At 41.3% G+C, this 18,010-nt stretch overlaps 2 protein-coding genes across 2 annotated transcripts in view; both read left to right on the top strand.

Moving 5' to 3' along the window:
• Nucleotides 1–4,527, top strand: part of bzw2 (basic leucine zipper and W2 domains 2) — a 32,340-nt gene extending 27,813 nt beyond the window's left edge. The window contains exons 7-13 of the mRNA XM_035427964.1: nucleotides 238–373; nucleotides 834–943; nucleotides 1,232–1,402; nucleotides 2,506–2,652; nucleotides 2,909–3,047; nucleotides 3,569–3,691; nucleotides 4,160–4,527. Of these exons, the coding sequence (XP_035283855.1) occupies nucleotides 238–373; nucleotides 834–943; nucleotides 1,232–1,402; nucleotides 2,506–2,652; nucleotides 2,909–3,047; nucleotides 3,569–3,691; nucleotides 4,160–4,188 (855 nt within the window). The 3' untranslated portion in view covers nucleotides 4,189–4,527. The remainder of the gene's footprint in view (nucleotides 1–237; nucleotides 374–833; nucleotides 944–1,231; nucleotides 1,403–2,505; nucleotides 2,653–2,908; nucleotides 3,048–3,568; nucleotides 3,692–4,159) is intronic.
• A 2,057-nt stretch (nucleotides 4,528–6,584) lies between these two features.
• tspan13b (tetraspanin 13b) lies at nucleotides 6,585–15,486 on the top strand. Its single transcript, XM_035428381.1, has 6 exons — nucleotides 6,585–6,819; nucleotides 10,427–10,594; nucleotides 11,773–11,853; nucleotides 12,414–12,527; nucleotides 12,956–13,066; nucleotides 14,059–15,486. Exons 1-6 carry the CDS (start codon nucleotides 6,757–6,759, stop codon nucleotides 14,131–14,133), a joined length of 612 nt encoding a protein of 203 aa, XP_035284272.1. The 5' UTR covers nucleotides 6,585–6,756; the 3' UTR covers nucleotides 14,134–15,486.
• Nucleotides 15,487–18,010: the final 2,524 nt, after the last annotated feature.

Raw genomic sequence — 18,010 nt, 5'->3', positions numbered from 1 at the left:
GCATGTGGAAAAGCATGCAATGTGTCCCTATCTGACCAATGGATGTTCTGAAATATTCATTGCGTCACTGAGGAAACTGATAAGCCTTTTTGTTGAGGAGTGGTTGAAAATGAACTTGATCTTTTTTTTTCCTATTGTGTGGGATTGAGGCTAAATTACATGCTAAATTAACAGGCTCATTCATCTGACTCAGACATTTGCTTTACTTCCTGTTTGTGCGTGTCACTTCCTGTGCAGCTGCTGCTCTTCCTGAAAGCCTTCAGCGAATCGGAGCAGACAAAGCTGGCCATGCTGGTAGGAATCCTGCTGGCCAATGGGACGCTTCCACCCGCCATCCTCACCAGCCTCTTCAGCGACAACGTCGTCAAGGAAGGTGTGTCCCCCCAAAAAAACACTGAGCTAGGATCAGCTTCTAAAGCCCCTCTCTCCTAACCATAACTATGCCTGCAACACGCAGTCACTGATCCTAGATCAGCAGCTTCCTACAGTGTGATCACCCCCAATACTCTCTCCTTTCCACACACTCTTTCTAAAAATCACCAAAATGAACCGCCATTTCTGAAGAACATTATAAAAGTTTGTGTTTAATTTCAAGCCAAAAATTTAAGGAAAGTCGATTGAATTCAGGATGTAGTCATACTTATCTGTGAGTTACAGTGTCTGGTTCTGGCCACAGGGGTGTAAGTACTGGTAGCATCTCCGTGGTTACAGTGTAGCATTTCCATGGCGACGGTCTGTATTGTGGCACCATCATTGAAATGGGCTGTACTGTAACGTCTCCGCGGTGACTCCTGGCGCTCTAATATCGTCACGGTAACCCACCACCCGGGCAGGGATCTCCGCCTCCTTCGCGGTGAAGATGTTCAAGGCCTGGATGGCAGAAAGAGACGCCAGCGCCGTCACATCCGCCCTGAGGAAGGCCAGCCTGGACAAGAGGCTCCTGGTCAGAGCTGCTTTTAATTGCTTAATCATTAAATTAATTAAATAAGTAATGCATTCTTTGATGCTACCATCACCCTGTAAATGTGGATGAGTGAGTCAATGAAATATTTCCCTCTGGTGGTCAGTTGCATGAACTGTTTTGAAGAGATCTCTTGTGTTTACTTGCTAGGGATTCACATGGGTGATTGCAGGAAGTAACAGCTGAAATGGCTAGATGTGATTGGTTAATGGTTTACAGCTTCTGCTTCCTCTCTGTAATGGATACATGTGATTGGCTGTGTCTGTGCAGGAGCTGTTCCCGGCCAATAAGCAGAATGTGGAGCACTTCTCTAAGTACTTTAACGAGGCGGGGTTAAAAGAACTCTCAGACTTCCTGCGTCTGCAGCAGTCCCTGGGCACCCGCAAGGAGCTGCAGAAAGAACTGCAGGAGCGCCTGTCCCAGGAGTGTCCTATACGAGAGGTACTGCACCTGAGCACACCTGAGCACACCTGTACTCACCTACACATCTGTACATACCTGTACATACCCAAACACATCTACACACCTGTACGTACCTGTACATACCCAAACACATCTACATACCTGTACATACCTGTACATACCCAAACACATCTACATACCTGTACATACCTGTTCTCACCTACATACCTGTACATACCTGTACTCACCTACATACCTGTACATACCCAAACACATCTACACACCTGTACATACCTGTTCTCACCTACATACCTGTACATACCTGTACTCACCTACATACCCGTACATACCTAAACATATCTACACACCTGTACATACCTGTACTCACCTACATACCTGTATGTACCTGTACATACCCAAACACATCTACACACCTGTACATATCTGTACTCACCCACACACCTGTACATACCTAAACACGTCTATACATCTGTACATACGTGTACTCATAGTGATAGTGGTGTATGTTATACAGTGGGTGTAGTCTCTGTAGATAGTGGTGTATGTTATACTGTAGATGTACTCTCTGTAGATAGTGGTGTATGTTATACAGTGGGTGTGCTCTCTGTGGATAGTGGTATATGCTATACAGTGGGTGTACTCTCTCTGTAGATAGTGGTATATGCTATACAGTGGATGTACTCTCTCTGTAGATAGTGGTATATGTTATACAGTGGGTGTACTCTCTGTGGATAGTGGTATATGTTATACTGTAGATGTACTCTCTGTGGATAGTGGTGTATGTTATGCAGTGGGTGTACTCTCTCTGTAGATAGTGGTGTATGTTATACTGTAGGTGTACTCTGTAGATTGTGATACATGTTATACAGTGGGTGTACTCTCTGTACATAGTGGTGTATGTTATACTATAGGTGTACTCTCTGTAGATAGTGGTGTATGTTATACTGTAGGTGTACTCTCTGTAGATAGTGGTGTATGTTATACTGTAGGTGTACTCTCTGTAGATTGTGGTACATGTTATACAGTGGGTGTACTCTCTGTAGATTGTGGTGCATGTTATACAGTGGGTGTACTCTCTGTACATAGTGGTGTATGTTATACTATTGGTGTACTCTCTGTAGATAGTGGTGTATGTGAAGGAGGAGATGAAGAGGAACGCTCTACAGGAGCATGCCGTTATTGGCTTGCTGTGGAGCTGTCTGATGAATGCTGTGGAGTGGAATAAGAAGGAGGAGCTGGTCACCGAGCAGGCCCTCAAACACCTGAAGGTAAGGAGGTGTGATACCATTTAAACACAAAATGAAAGAGTGAATGAATGAATGAATGTTTAAATTGGCAGGTGGATAGTTAATAGACAGGTGGATTCTGAGCTCTGTTCAACTAACAGTAACTTCCCAATACCCTAGAAAAGGAGCATTTGACTAGATGATATTCAACCAGACATCACACTCAAAAACTCAGACTTCTAAACCCAGTTCCCTATCCTAACGTTTGACCACACTGCCCCCTGTCTGTGGCCCCCAGCACTATGCCCCCCTCCTGGCTGTGTTCAGCACTCAGGGCCAGTCAGAGCTGGTGCTCCTGCAGAAGGTCCAGGAGTACTGCTACGACAACATCCACTTCATGAAGTCCTTCTCCAAGATCGTGGTGCTCTTCTACAAAGGTCAGCATTTCACTCGCTCACACCGGTGGGGATGATGGTGCTTTCAGTCAATAATAATAATAATCATAATCATAATAATAAATGAAGATGATGGTACTGATGGTGATGATGATGATGATGGTGGTGATGATGATAGCAATGGTTAAGGGGATGTTGATGGTGATAATGAAGAAGAAGATGATGAGGATGATGATGGTTATGGTGATAATGATTATGATGGTGGTAATGAAAAAGATTGTGATGGTGATGATGGTGGTAATGAAGGAGATGGTGATGATGATGGTGATGACAGTGATGATGATGATGATGATGATTATAATGGCGGTGATGATGATGATTGTGATGACGGTGATGGTGATGATGATGAGGTTGATGGTGATGGTGATGGTGATGATGAGGATGATGATGACGGTGATGGTGATGATGATGAAGATGATGATTATAATGGCGGTGATGATGAGGATGATGATGACGGTGATGATGATGAAGATGATGATGATTTTGTTGTTGTATGTCCCCAGCGGACGTGCTAAGTGAGGACACCATTCTGCGGTGGTATAAGGAGGCTCATGCTTCTAAAGGGAAGAGTGTGTTCCTGGAGCAGATGAAGAAGTTTGTGGAGTGGCTGCAGAATGCAGAGGAGGGTAATCCTACACCCCATGTACCCCACTGCCCCCCCCCATACCCTCTCTACCCCCCCAATACCCTCTCTACCCTCCCAATATCCTCTACACCCCCCTAATCCCACAATCTGTCCACACTGACCTGCACTCTCTCCATCCCCCAACCCAACAGCTTCTCCACTCCACACACTCTTTCCAAATCCCCAAACTGAATCTGCATTTCTGAAGAGTATAATGAAAAGTTGCCTTCAGTTTCAAAAAGTCAAAAGTTATGGGCAAAAGTTGATTGAATTCAGGCTATAGTTGTATTTTGGTGTAAACTGAGTTGCAGTTTCCTTTTGTGGCCACAGGGGGTAGTGCTGATGCGTGTGCGTGTGCGTGTGTTTGTGTGTGTGTGTGTGCGCGCGCGCGCGCGTGTGCGTGTGTGCGTGTGTGTGTGTGTGTGTGTGTATGTGTGTGCGTGTGTGTGTTCTTCTCCTATTTCTCCAGAGTCTGAGTCTGAGGGGGAGGAAGATTAGTCGAGGGCTGCTGATGTATGCTTCCTGTGGCCTACCTGTCAATCACAAGCCTCTGTCGTAGTGTCCTCTCCAGACTTGTAGACTTGTGTTGTCCTTCGATGCCACGCAGACACTCTCCAGAAATGTCCCCACAACTCCAGGGTATACATTAGAAGTATGCACAATGAGTCCATAAAAGGTATATTGCTCACGCAAAGGACTCTTTTTACAAAATGCTATTCAGGTACAATGAAATCTCTTCAGTCTGTGTGCTTGTGTGTGTGTGTGTGTGTGCGTGGGCGTGCGTGCGTTTATGTGCATGTGTGTGAGAACGTGTGTGTGTGTGTGTATGAGAGTATGTATGTGGGTGTGTGTGAGTGTGTGTGAGTATGTGTGTGGGTGTGAGTGCGTGTGTGTGTATGTGTGTGTGTGTGTGCATGTTTGTGTGTGTGTGTGCGTGAGTATGTGTGCGTGTTTGTGTGTGTGTGTATGTGGGTGTGTGTGTGAGTGTGTGTGTGTGTGTGTGTGCATGTGTGAGTGTGTGTGTGTGTATATGTGTGAGTATGTGTGTGGGTGTGAGTGTGTGTGTGTATGTGTGTGTGTGTGTGCATGTTTGTGTGTGTGTGTGTGCATGTGTGCGTGTTTGTGTGTGTGTGTATGTGGGTGTGTGTGTGAGTGTGTGTGTATGTGTGTGTGTGTGTGCATGTGTGAGTGTGTGTGTGTGTATATGTGTGAGTATGTGTGTGGGTGTGAGTGTGTGTGTGTGTGTGTGAATGTGCATGTGTGTGTGAGTGCGTGTGTGTGTGTGTGTGAGTGTGTGCATGTGTGAGTATGTGTGTGTTTGTGTGTGTGTGTGTGTGTGCGTGTGCGTGTGTGAGTATGTGTGTGTTTGTGTGTGTATGTGCATGTGAGTGCGTGTGTATGTGTGTGTGTGTTAGTTGAACCCTCCCATATGCATCCTCATTCACACTGAAGTGTGTGTGTGTGTTACTTGGAAAATGCTTTTCTTTTTACAAATAAAAATGTATTCTCTGTTCGTAATTTCTAAGTCTGTCTGATTTTAGGCCTGGTCTCTGGTTTTTCGTAGTTGTTCTTTCGTAGTTTTTCATTTTGGCTGCTGAGTGTGACTGTAATATGAGTGGAGTATTCTGTCTCTGTGACTCAGCATCTGAAAGAACTGGGCAGAGTTAACCCCGCACCACACCTGCATTTTGGGAACTGCCTAGATGGAACAGTGAGACAATCAGCACGGGAGATAAATGGCGACCTCTGTTGGGGTAAACCAGGAATTGCAGCCGCTCGCCTTAAATACCTCTGCGATAAGCAGGCCCTGGCAGGGATCATACTAAAAGAGTACCCTCCTCAAAATATGATTTTCTGTTCCGTTCACTTTGGTGGATTGGATTTGGACTACATTTTACTTTAGGTTAACGATTGTATGTGTGCAGAAATACGGCATGAACATTTTAGCCTAACCATGAGGAGAAAACATAAGATTGCTTTTGAAGGAAAACACGTATTATCAGTGTGGTCCTCCGTGAAAACAAACGGCGGTAGGAGTCATCAGTGACTCTCAGAGCATAAAACAGTCTATCCACGTGCGGTTTAGAATGTTGACATTAAGACTGGGAGCGTTCTATTTGATGGCGGCGCATGCATGCGCGGAGAAAGGAGGACAAGGTTTCGTTCGGGCCAATTAATCATAGATGAGCTGCTCCGTGTAACGTGAACCTCGCCACGCGCCCCATTAGGAAAGAGCCGTGGGCTACAGCACGCGCTAGCCATCGTCAGGTTAATACTTTTCCATGTACCCTACTTAAAATCTTGCGCTTGAATGCAGTGCCTACTATATTTCTCTGGCCTTGTTTTCTTTTGTTAAATAACAGGGAACGTCTTATAGGCACAAACAAGGTATGCAAAAATTGTTCTGTCGTGTTATAATTTCCTATTAAAAGATATTACTTAAAAGTGTGTTTTAAAATAAGAATGTGGGTATTAGGCAACGTAGCGTTAAGTAAAATCTATGTTATGTAGGTAAGTATTGGCTGTTCCAGTCCAGTTTATAACAGGTGGATTTTGAACTCCTGAAAGAAAACCCTTCGCGTTGGTAACAGAGGCCCGTCGCTGTCTGCTCGAGAGGATCGGACGCGAGCACGTGCTAAACATGCCCATATATGCTCGCTGTAAGCCCATAAAAAGCGATATGAAAACTCGAGCGATTCCTCAGGAACAGTTCGGTGTCCGCACCTGCTTTACCTGGAACACTTGACGTCAGTCACTCAGCATCCAGGAGTCATGGATCCGGGGCGTGGTCTGACGCGGCGTCTCCGCAATTATTTGCATCTGAAAGACAGGCACGCCGTGCGAACCAATTAGCGGCTTCTGCGGGCTCGCGAGGTGCCCGCCCCTCATTGTAATCATATGCCTTCCTCAGTTCTCCCCCTCCTTGAATTTGCTTAGGCGCTTCTGTTGGACGTGTTTTTCCGTTTTTAAGAAATATCATCGGATTTGCATTTTTCTCTGGAATAGTCTTTTTTTTTAAAAAAAAAACTACATTTCTTTGGGACTTCAAACAATTCGGCATTTGGGATGGCGTGCGCCGGCTTTACCTGTTCCAAGAACTCTCTCTGTGCACTGAATCTCCTCTATGTTGTGAGTAGTATGCGGTAGCACAAGTTACCATATGGCAGCACATGACACAGACCGGTTGTCTGGGCTTTGGCTTGTGATTAAAAATGCTTTCCAATCGAACATTTTGTGACCATGTAGCCGCTGGTAAACAAGTGAATTCTGCGTTCGAGCGAGCAGCGCTTCTCATTAATTATTAATCTCTGCATTCTTTGCCTGGTATTAAGCGAGGTCCGATTCCAGAGAGTCCGATTGCATCTGCTGTAGGACCGCTAAAATTGATCTAGGATTTAGTTTCCATCTCGCTCTCTCTCCCTGTCTCACTTCCTAAGCTGTGCTCTGCCCGTACACACCATCCTGTTATTGTTCGGTCCGTGATTCTCATCCGTACACACCATCCTGTTATTGTTCGGTCCGTGATTCTCATTCGCATTGTTACTACGGCTGCCCTCTTATTTTTTTGGAAAAGACCGTTTATTTGGTCTGTTTGCGTACCCTCCGACAAGAGGTCACCGTATATAATAGACCTCTTGTTCGTTATGTACACGTGTTGGCACCATTAATGACAGAAAGTCAAACAGAGATAACCTGTATAGCCCACATTTAAAGATATGGATCCGATGTGCTATGGATTGTGTCTAACTGTCCTGTAAATAACGTTGGCACGCCTGATTCCCGAGGAAATCGTGCTGTGCGGGCGCTTTTCTGTGTCAGATTGCGCCATTGTTTTCCGTTTTATCGCGTTATGCTAAGGTGTATCAGATAATGGGTGTTCAACGTCCACCTGCAGCGTATTACCTCTGTCTGTAGCAGGGAGTTAACGCTCAAATGCGCCGAGCTGAGCTGATATTTTTCTCCAAGTGGCACAGAGCAGGGTGTGCCATAGGACAAAAATAAAATGGGGATGACTCAGAGCCGGTGTTCCCAAACTTTTCCCGTCACAGGGGTCCCCTAAAACGACCACCATGTGGCTGAGTAGGCTACTCAACTTAAACTTTAGAGTCGTTCATCCAAAACCAACTCAAGGCTGCACTGCAGCCATTTAACGCTCTAGTACATGTAAGCATAGCCAAGTCGCCATGTCATTGTATCGTGGACCTACATCAGACGTTCAGCGGCTTAATAACCGCGATAAAGCTACTTCACGTGTAACTCAGGCCAGATTTATTTCGTATGGACATCTATAACATCTAATTAACGAGATGCTGACATAAACAAAATGTGCTTGAAAGAAAAAGAGGACCCTCTGGCATCCGGGGTTTTGGTGCACGCGAGCTTCGGTGCTGACAGAAGTAGAACGGTTAAATCTTATATTCAAATGCAATCATTTTGGATAACTGTATTCTTTAGGTGCGGTGAAAGACATCTTTTTTTTCAGTTCACATTTTATATGAGCGCTAATATGTCTGGGGCGTTTATGGAATAACTATGATTATTAACAACAATAATACATACAAATAATAATGACACATAATATTCATATTGAACTTAATTAGAAACACTGTTTAGAAAGTGTAAAGTGCTTTACAAACAAGAAAATATGGATGGAGTACACAGAGACAGTAGAATGAAACTAAAATGATGCCAATCAGCTGAGAATTACATTAATAAATGCGCGAGGAGAACAGAATAAAAATCAAATAGTAAATGCATATAAAAAAGCGATAAAATGAAAACAAGCAATTAAAATAGCATAAAAGCAAGTCTGTAAATGGGGGTTTAAAAAAGAGATTTAATAATTACAGCTATGGATATTACGGGACTCGTAAAATCAGCCGGTCAGGTGTGTGTGTTTGTATGAACACAGTGAAACCGTGGAGTCCATCCAGGTATAGTTAGATCAGATGAGATTAGAAAAGGTTTAGTCAGTTTTACACACAAATCTGCTTTCCATCTTTGCATAAAAAATACAAACATGGCACAACAGCACAGGAAATATAAACCTAACAGCACAGGTAATATAAACCTAACAGCACAGGTAATATAAACACAACAGCACAGGAAGTACAAACCTAACAGCACAGGTAATACAAACACAACAGCACAGGCAATACAAACACAACAGCACAGGTAATACAAACACAACAGCACAGGTAATATAAACACAACAGCACAGGTAATACAAACACAACAGCACAGGTAATATAAACACAACAGCACAGGTAATATAAACACAATAGCACAGGTAATATAAACACAACAGCACAGGAAATACAAACCTAACAGCACAGGTAATATAAACACAACAGCACAGGTAATATAAACACAACAGCACAGGTAATACAAACGCAACAGCACAGGCAATACAAACCTAACAGCACAGGTAATATAAACAGAACAGCACAGGTAATATAAACAAAATAGCACAGGTAATACAAACGCAACAGCACAGGCAATACAAACCTAACAGCACAGGAAATACAAACCTAACGGCACAGGTAATACAAACACAACAGCACAGGCAATACAAACCTAACAGCACAGGTAATACAAACTTCACAGTACAGGTAATATAAACACAATAGCACAGGTAATATAAACACAACAGCACAGGCAATACAAACCTAACAGCACAGGTAATACAAACACAACAGCACAGGTAATACAAACTTAACCGCACTGGTAACATAAACACAATAGCACAGGTAATACAAACACAGCCACACAGGTAATACAAACTTAACAGCACAGGTAATACAAACACAACAGCACAGGTAATACAAACTTAACAGCACAGGTAATATAAACACAACAGCACAGGTAATACAAACACAGCAGCAAGGTAATACAAACCTAACAGCACAGGTAATACAAACACAGCAGCACAGGTAATACAAACCTAACAGCACAGGTAATACAAACACAACAGCACAGGTAATACAACGACAGCAGCGCAGCAAGCAGGTAATGTAAACACAACGCAGGGAGTGCAGAGGAGGGAGAGACTCGAGGCCTGTGTAAGCTGTGCAGTCTGAGGGTGGGTCCTGGATTAAAGGGCGCTTTGTAGTGATATAGAGCCCTCTGTATCTCTGTAGGGTCTGATCTGAATCTTCTTGTCTAACGACCTCATAAAAATGTTCAGCTGCGTTGAGTGACTCAGGAGATCCATTGAAAACCCCATCCTGTTAGTCTGAATGGAAAAGTTTTATTTAATACATCATAAAAAATGGTACCACTTCACCCAAGAAGTTGATTAAATGCATCCATAGAGAAATATATTTACATATTTTTATTTTTGAATATATAATGCATATTTATCTTCTTGATTACACACACACATACACACAGGTCACACAGCTTGTGTGTTTGGGTCATAAGGGGTAGTCCCAGACCCTTTTATTCCTAATGGGCAGAGAGAACCGTGTTTGCTGACTGTGTGGACTGAGTAAACTGCCCTCCTGCAGAAACGCAATAAGTAAATCAGTAGGGGTTCACCTGAGTGAAATGGTGCTACGTCCTGATTGGTTGGGTGTATCTGACTCATAAATTCTGTATAAACTCAGCTTCTCTCTCTCTCTCTTTCCCTCTCTCTTTCTCTCTCTCTCTCCCTCTTTCTCCCACTCCCTCACCCCTGTTGCTCACTCCTCCCTCTGCATCTCTCTTTCTCCCTCTCCTGCACCCCCCCCCCAAGATGGTGAGCCTGCTCCTGATTGGCTTTGCCGCATGGGGGAAGTGGTTTGGCCTGGTGTCCAGTTTCCAGGTGGTGGGCGGAGTCATCGGAGTGGGCGTGTTCCTGTTCCTGGTGGCGGTCGTGGGCCTTGTCGGCGCCCTGAAGCACCACCAGGTCCTGCTGTTCTTCGTATCCTTCACAGGGACGATTACTGCTGCACAATTCATTACCATAATTATTGCTGTGTTATTTATGATATTCCTGATTTCAAAATAAGCTCCTACAGCCAAAACCATCTCCCCACATTTCCCTTAATGAGGATTTTATGGCTCAGGACTTTTTAATACATAACACATGATATGGGTAATTACCTATATAAGTCACATAAAAATGTACTTAATTCAATTCTTGGAGAAGTGTTTAAGATGTGTTTGGATGGTTTTTAGGCGATGGAAGTTCTGAGTTTTGTTTGTTGCAATATCCAAATCCAATGACATGAACATTAGGCTACTTGGGGGGGGGGGGGCGGGGGGGGGTGCATGCATTCTCAAAGTTTTGCTGCAAAAGAGCACAATAAATTATTAATAACAACAATAATAGTAATAGTAATAATATCAGAGAGTTGGGCTGTTGGTTTTCTCCGTGGCAGGACCCTGATACTTCAGTCTTGGTTGCGGTTGTGTTTGTTGCGAGCCTTTATCCAACATAGCCCTTCTGCAGCAGAAAACCTTGGTGCTGCATTCTGAGACTGACATAACAAAGGAATATTTGTGATGACAGGTTCATATCCTGAGCATTTTCCAATGTGTGTTATTAAAAGCCTTTTCTCTGATCATAGGATGACCCATCTGTGTGAGGTCACATAGAGGCTTCCAGAATATTCTGCACCCTTGAGATTCCGCACACGGGCTGGCCTCGAATTTTAAAGGAATTCTGTCTGTGTTGAGTGTCTGTTCAACAATTCTTAAGCCTTGATTGTGTGATGAGTGGTGCGTTTGTCTGCGCTGAGTGTCTGTTGAGTCGGTTGATTGGCTGATTGACCGGGTTGGTCATTAAGACCCACACCCTTAGGGTGAGTGTCGTTCATCCGGAGTTTTATTCCCCTCTGTCCCACCCTGGGAGTTTATCCTTGCCACCATCGGTCTAGGCTTGCTCGTGTTGGGGTCAAGGCCAGGGTTTACTGTGAAGTGCATTTTTACAAACGCTCGTGAACTGCGCTGTACAAATACATTTTGATTAGATTTGTGTCTGTGTTGAGTGTGTAAGTGCTTCTCTTCCTCTGGGTGGATCAGTGGTATTGAGTGGTTTGAAGGTCTCTGTTGAGGGTGTGTTGGTGTTGGGTTTTATTCCTTGACTGCGGGGTCCAGTACATGATCATCCTCTTCATGGTGTTTGTGGTGCAGTTCTCAGTTTCCTGTGCTTGTCTGGCCATCAACAACGACCAACAGGTATGTGTGCCTGACAATTTCCCAGCTGGAAACAGGCTGGCTCATATTACATAACAGGCTGGCTCATTATAGCCCTTTCCCACTGCAGAGCTGGAACCAGGCTGGCTCATTATAGCCCTTTCCCATTGTAGAGCTGGAACCAGGCTGGCTCATTATAGCCCTTTCCCACTGTAGAGCTGGAACCAGGCTGGCTCATTATAGCCCTTTCCCACTGTAGAGCTGGAACCAGGCTGGCTCATTATAGCCCTTTCCCACTGTAGAGCTGGAACCAGGCTGGCTCATTATAGCCTTTTCCCACTGTAGAGCTGGAACCAGGCTGGCTCATTATAGCCCTTTCCCACTGTAGAGCTGGAACCAGGCTGGCTCATTATAGCCCTTTCCCACTGTAGAGCTGAACCAGGCTGGCTCATTATAGCCCTTTCCCACTGTAGAGCTGAACCAGGCTGGCTCATTATAGCCCTCACCTAACTAGTGCTTTCGTACTGGGAGTCCCCTATCCCTCCTGGTGAAAGGTGTTGCATAAACGTGGGTTTTCATGTCCATTTGTTTATCCTGTCTAGCACCACCTGCTGGAGGTTGGATGGAACAACTCCCAGACCACGCAGGGAGACGTGGAGAAAAATTTGAACTGCTGTGGCTTTACCTCCGTGAACTACAACGAGACCTGTCCGGCTGTAAGACCTTTTTTTTTTTTTTTTTTTTGAAAGGGTCTTAGATTAATCTCTTGAGCATTCCCCTCTTTTTTCTCTCTCTCCTTCTGTGTCTCATCTCTCCTATGCTCACTTTCTCTCTTCCTCTCACTCCCTCTCCCTTTCCCTCTATCTTCCTGTCCCTCTCATTCAGTTAACTTTATATCAATCTGCTTTGCTTTATTAGCATGACAATAAACAGCCCTTGCATTGCCAAAGTATCCGCTCACATACAACATGTTAATAGTACTTCAGTTTTTGTTTATCAATTTTAATATGAAATTGTGTGGTAATGGATCTCTCTCTCTCGCTCTCTCTCTCCCTCCCTCTCCCTCTCCCTCTCTCTCTCTCTCTCTCTCTCGCCCTCTCTCTCTTTCTCCCTCTCCCTCTCTCTCTCTCTCTCTCTCTCTCAGATCTGTTTCTCAGGGCAGTCTTGCACCACGTGTGCTGATATGATCCAGCAGTATGCTGGTGAAGTTCTGCGTATTGTGGGGGGAATCGGACTCTTCTTCAGCTTCTCTGAGGTAAGGTCTCTGAGGTGGCACACTGGGGTCGGAACTAGATAACTGCTAGAACCAGAGTCCATCAACACTCTCGAACCAGAGCCCTACAACCCTCTAGAATCAGAGTTCTTCAACACGCTAGAACCAGAGTCCATCAACACTCTGGAAGCAGAGTCTTTCAACCCTCTAGAAGCCAGAGCCCTTCAACACTCTAGAACTAGAGCCCTTCTGTAGTCTAAAATTAGAACCCTTTCACAATCTAGAACCAGAACCCTGAAGCACTGTAGAACATTGTACATTTCCATTGTCCTGTGAGGTGGGGCGTGGCACAGTTGAGAATGAAACGGTGTGTTCAGACTAAGGGTTTGCGATGCGATAAATCCGTTTTAGAATGTTGCAGAGAGGAGTTACAGCAGTGTGAAATATCTCAGAACAGCTGATGGCGGCGCTTATTATTGCAGGTGATTCAACTTGTCTGATCACAGGTGGCGAGTTTTAGAACTCAACGTACATCAGTGGTATAGTTACATTGTCTTTCCAATCAGCGCACAGTACAGCATAAACACAGTCATGGTGAAGTTTGGGACTGAGAAGAGGGAGGACCTCCTGATTAAACAGTTTGAAGTGCAGCTGTGTCTTTATGACATGAGATTAAAAATATGATGAAACAATAAATAAACAAAATGGCATCTGCCAAATAGTAGACACTCTGGGTGTCTGCAGTAAGTAATTTTTTCTTCTTCCAAGCAAGCTCCATAGACCATAAGCAAGCAACTGTAAACAAAGAAGTGGAGAGAATCATTGCTATGACAACCGTAAACAACGCATTTCATCTTGTCATTTCGATGCAAACAGGTCACTGTTTAAAATTTTTTTTACTGACTTTGAGTTTTGCAACTACTCGCCAGTTGCAGCTCGTCCCATCGCACATCTTTGGTCTGAACTAGCCTCTAGGGGGCAGCATACTGCTGTCAGCACATTAGTTTGACTCCTCCTCTTGGTCTTTGTTTCAGATTCTGGGGGTGTGGCTAACGTACAGATACAGGAACCAGAAGGACCCCCGGGCCAATCCAAGTGCTTTTCTGTAACCCCCCCCCCTCCCCCAAACTCCTGGACACTGTTATTTTGTCACTGTTTGCACCCGAGACCCTGCCCTGAGATAGGCATGTCCTATAAGAGTTGTGTTTGAGTGACGTGTTCTCTGTGTGACTCACTGTCCTACACGTAACTGTCTCTCGGGAATAAGAGCCTTAATTACCATGGTAACAACCCTTATAGAGGGTTACTGAACCTTGCTCAGACTGTGGGGTGGGAGTTAGGGGGTCAGGAAGAGGCAGGGCTTCACAAACCTCATAATGGGTGGAGCCACCATGACCTATCAATCACTGTTTATCCAACAATATGTGTGGTTCTCCGGTACAAAACATTTGAGTTTGGGCTGGTTCAAGACACAGATGTGAAGTATTTCATTAGAGAATTTCATGTTGACTTGCATACTGTAGTTTTTTATATTTTTATATAAAAATCTACACATCATTATTGGTACGGTGCATCAACCTTCTCTCTTTATTTCTCTCTCTCTCGCTCTCTCTTTTTCTCACTTTCTCCTCTCTCTCTCTTTTGTACTCCTCTTGTCAGTTCTATCCATTCCTATAATGAGCAGTTTCTTGGAAAATTGGTTTTATTTAGCAATATTTGTGAATATTGGTGTTTTAAAAAGTGACTTCTGTGTGATCTATTGTGAATGCTACGATTAAAACCACAGTACTATAGGTGCACAATTGTATGGGAACTTTGCATTGAGTGTGTTCGCCCAAATATTTAATATCTGTGATCAGTGAAGGATGGTTTCCTGTTGTAAGTTGGTTTCTGTTTTGTTTTTGTTTTTGTCTATAAATGCTGTAGATTTCTTCTTTTTTTAGAATCTGCTGAATTAGCCGGTTCTTTTTGCTGTGAAACTATTCCTAATCTGCTAATTGTGTGTGAGTGTGTGAGTGTGAGAGTGTGAGTGTGTGTGTGCATGTGAGTGTGTGTGTGCATGTGAGTGTGTGAGTGTGTGTGTGTGTGTGAGAGAGAGAGAGAGAGTGTGTGTGTGTGTGTGTGCACTATATATGTATGCATATTCATGCTCTATTAAAACACATGGCCAGTCTTCTCAGCTGGAGGGATTATGGAGAAGTGTAGCTCCGCTGGGCTGGAGGCACAGCCTCCCTGGTGACAAAGAAGGGGGAAGGGGGGGGGGGGGGGTGGACTCTCATCACGGGGGTTAAAAGATGCATTGTAGGGCGTGGGAGGAACAGGGTCACCCTGCAGTCCAGCGCTCGCATTTTCGGCCGCCCGTCCGTGTTGCGTTTTTAAAGTCCAACGGTTCTGCACACATATGCGCCTGCTTCACGAACGGTCCTAAATCACAATTAAAGAAAGCGAGTTTAAAAAACTGACATGGCTTTGGTTGTGAAGAGAGTCTTTCTTCTGATTTTAGTCAATTATTCATATCTATGCATTGAAATAAATAGCTTTTGTTATTTTCAAGTTCAAAATGAAACATATTCGTTTTTCCAGTTTATATTATAAATGTCTAAAAACACACTTTATTTAAGTTGTATTTTCATATCATATTTTCTAAATTATTTTTAGATCCTATTTTAATTATTCATCTGTTCAAGTGGGGGGAAAAGTAATTTGGAATATAAGCATTTTTTCCACTTCCTGACTAGTCTTATAAATTGTTCTTATATTCCAGTTAATAATATTATTCTCCATGAAAGTAAAACACATTGCATTCAATTATTTTCTACATATATATTACATTTCCTCATTCATCGCAGTGAAAAAATCTGAAATTTGCAGTATGTCCATTTCAGGTAAGATTTGCTTCCAACATAAATGTCTAAAACATGTTGTATTCAATTTATTTCATCATATTTATTAAATGCACTTTGTCATCATGCCTTTTTCAATAAAACACATTTTGTCTATTTGTCTATTTTTTTTTTAACTTATTGGACATTCACAATATAAATCAGACAAAACTGATGAATTCCTCCTGCCCTGAAACTTTCCCAAGCACCGAAACATAGCCACTATCTTGCCAAAAGCCTAATTGTTCTAAATTGTTCTATTCATCTGTATATGAAAATTAAATTTAAATATTCAGATTTCTTTAAGGACATAAGACTATATAGCTTTATGTACTTTGCAATTTTCCACGAAATACATTTTTCATAAAAGAATAATTAAAACAAATTTTTATTAATTTATTTCATCATGGTTCTTAGACAAATAAAATTCCCTATTCATCTGTATCAAAAAATTTCATGACAAAAATTCTGATTTCTTTAAGGACATAAAAAAATGGCCTTATGTACTTTGCAATTTTACAAAAAAATACATTTTTCGTAATTGAATAATTCAAACACATTTTTATTTATTTATTTAATTGTGGTTGTTATACAAATATAATTCCCAATTCATCTCTATATAAAAATTGAATTAAAAAAATTCAGATTTTTTCATTGACATACTGCCTTATGTACTTTGCAGTTTCCCAAAAAAAAAAAAAAGATTTTTCATAAATAATTCAAACACATTTCTATTTATTTCATCATGGATGTTATATAAATATTATTCCCGATTCGCCTGTAAATAAAAATTGAATAAAAAAATTCAGATTTTTTTATTGACATAAAACAATAGCCTTATGTACTGTGCAATTTTCCCCCAAAAAATATATTCTTTATAATAAAATAATTCAAACACATTTCTATTTATATCATTGTGTTGTTATACAAATATAATTCCTTATTCATCAGTATATAAAAATTGAATTAAAAAAATTCAGATTTTTTAATTGACGTAAGATTATAGCCTTATGTACTTTGCAGTTGTCCAAAAAAAAAGATTTTTCATAATAGAATAATTCAGGCTCATTTCTATTCATTGATTTAATTGTGGTTGTTATACAAATATAATTCCTATTCATCTGTATAAAAAAATTTAAATAAAAAAAATCTGATTTATTTATGGACATAGAACTATAGTCTTATATACTTTGCAATTTTCCAAAGAATTAGATTTTTCATAACTGAATAATTAAAAGAAATTTTTATTCATTTATTTTATTATGGTTCTTATACAAATATAAATCCCCATTAATTTGTATCAAAAAATTTTATTTAAATAATTCAGATTTATTTATGGACATAAGACTATAGCCTTATGTACTTTGAATTATTCTATTATGTAAAATTTATTTTTTTTGGAGAATTGCAAACACATTTCTATTAATTTATTGCATTGTGGTTGTTTTACAAATATAATTCCAATTCATCTGTATAAAAAAATTTAATTTACAAAAATCTGATTTATTTCTGGACATAAGACTATAGCCTTATGTACTTTGCAATTTTCCAAAGAATTAGATTTTTCATAATTGAATAATTAAAACAAATTATTATTCATTTATTTAATTATGGTTCTTATACAAATAAAAATCCCCATTAATTTTTTTCAAAAAATTTTATTTTAATAAATCGGATTTATTTATGGACATAAGACTATAGCCTTATGTACTTTGCAATTCTCCAAAAAAAATAAATTTTACATAATAGAATAATTCAAACACATTTCTATTCATTTATTGCATTGTGGTTGTTACACAAATATAATTCCTATTCATCTGTATAAAAAAATTTAATTTAAAAAAAATCTGATTTATTTCTGCACATAAGACTATAGCCTTATGTACTTTGCAATTTTCCAAAGAATTAGATTTTTCATAATTGAATAATAAAACAAATTTTTATTCATTTATTTTATTATGGTTCTTATACAAATATAAGTCCCCATTAATTTGTATCAAAGAATTTTATTTTAAAAATTCAGATTTATTTATGGACATAAGACTATAGCCTTATGTACTTTGCAATTCTCCAAAAAAATTAATTTTACATAATAGAATAATTC

The sequence above is a fragment of the Anguilla anguilla genome, chromosome 8 (genome assembly GCF_013347855.1).
Source record: "Anguilla anguilla isolate fAngAng1 chromosome 8, fAngAng1.pri, whole genome shotgun sequence".
In the NCBI taxonomy this organism is placed as follows: Eukaryota; Metazoa; Chordata; class Actinopteri; order Anguilliformes; family Anguillidae; genus Anguilla; species Anguilla anguilla.
Note: the sequence above shows the minus strand (reverse complement) of the source record. Positions and strands in the feature narration are given on the sequence as shown.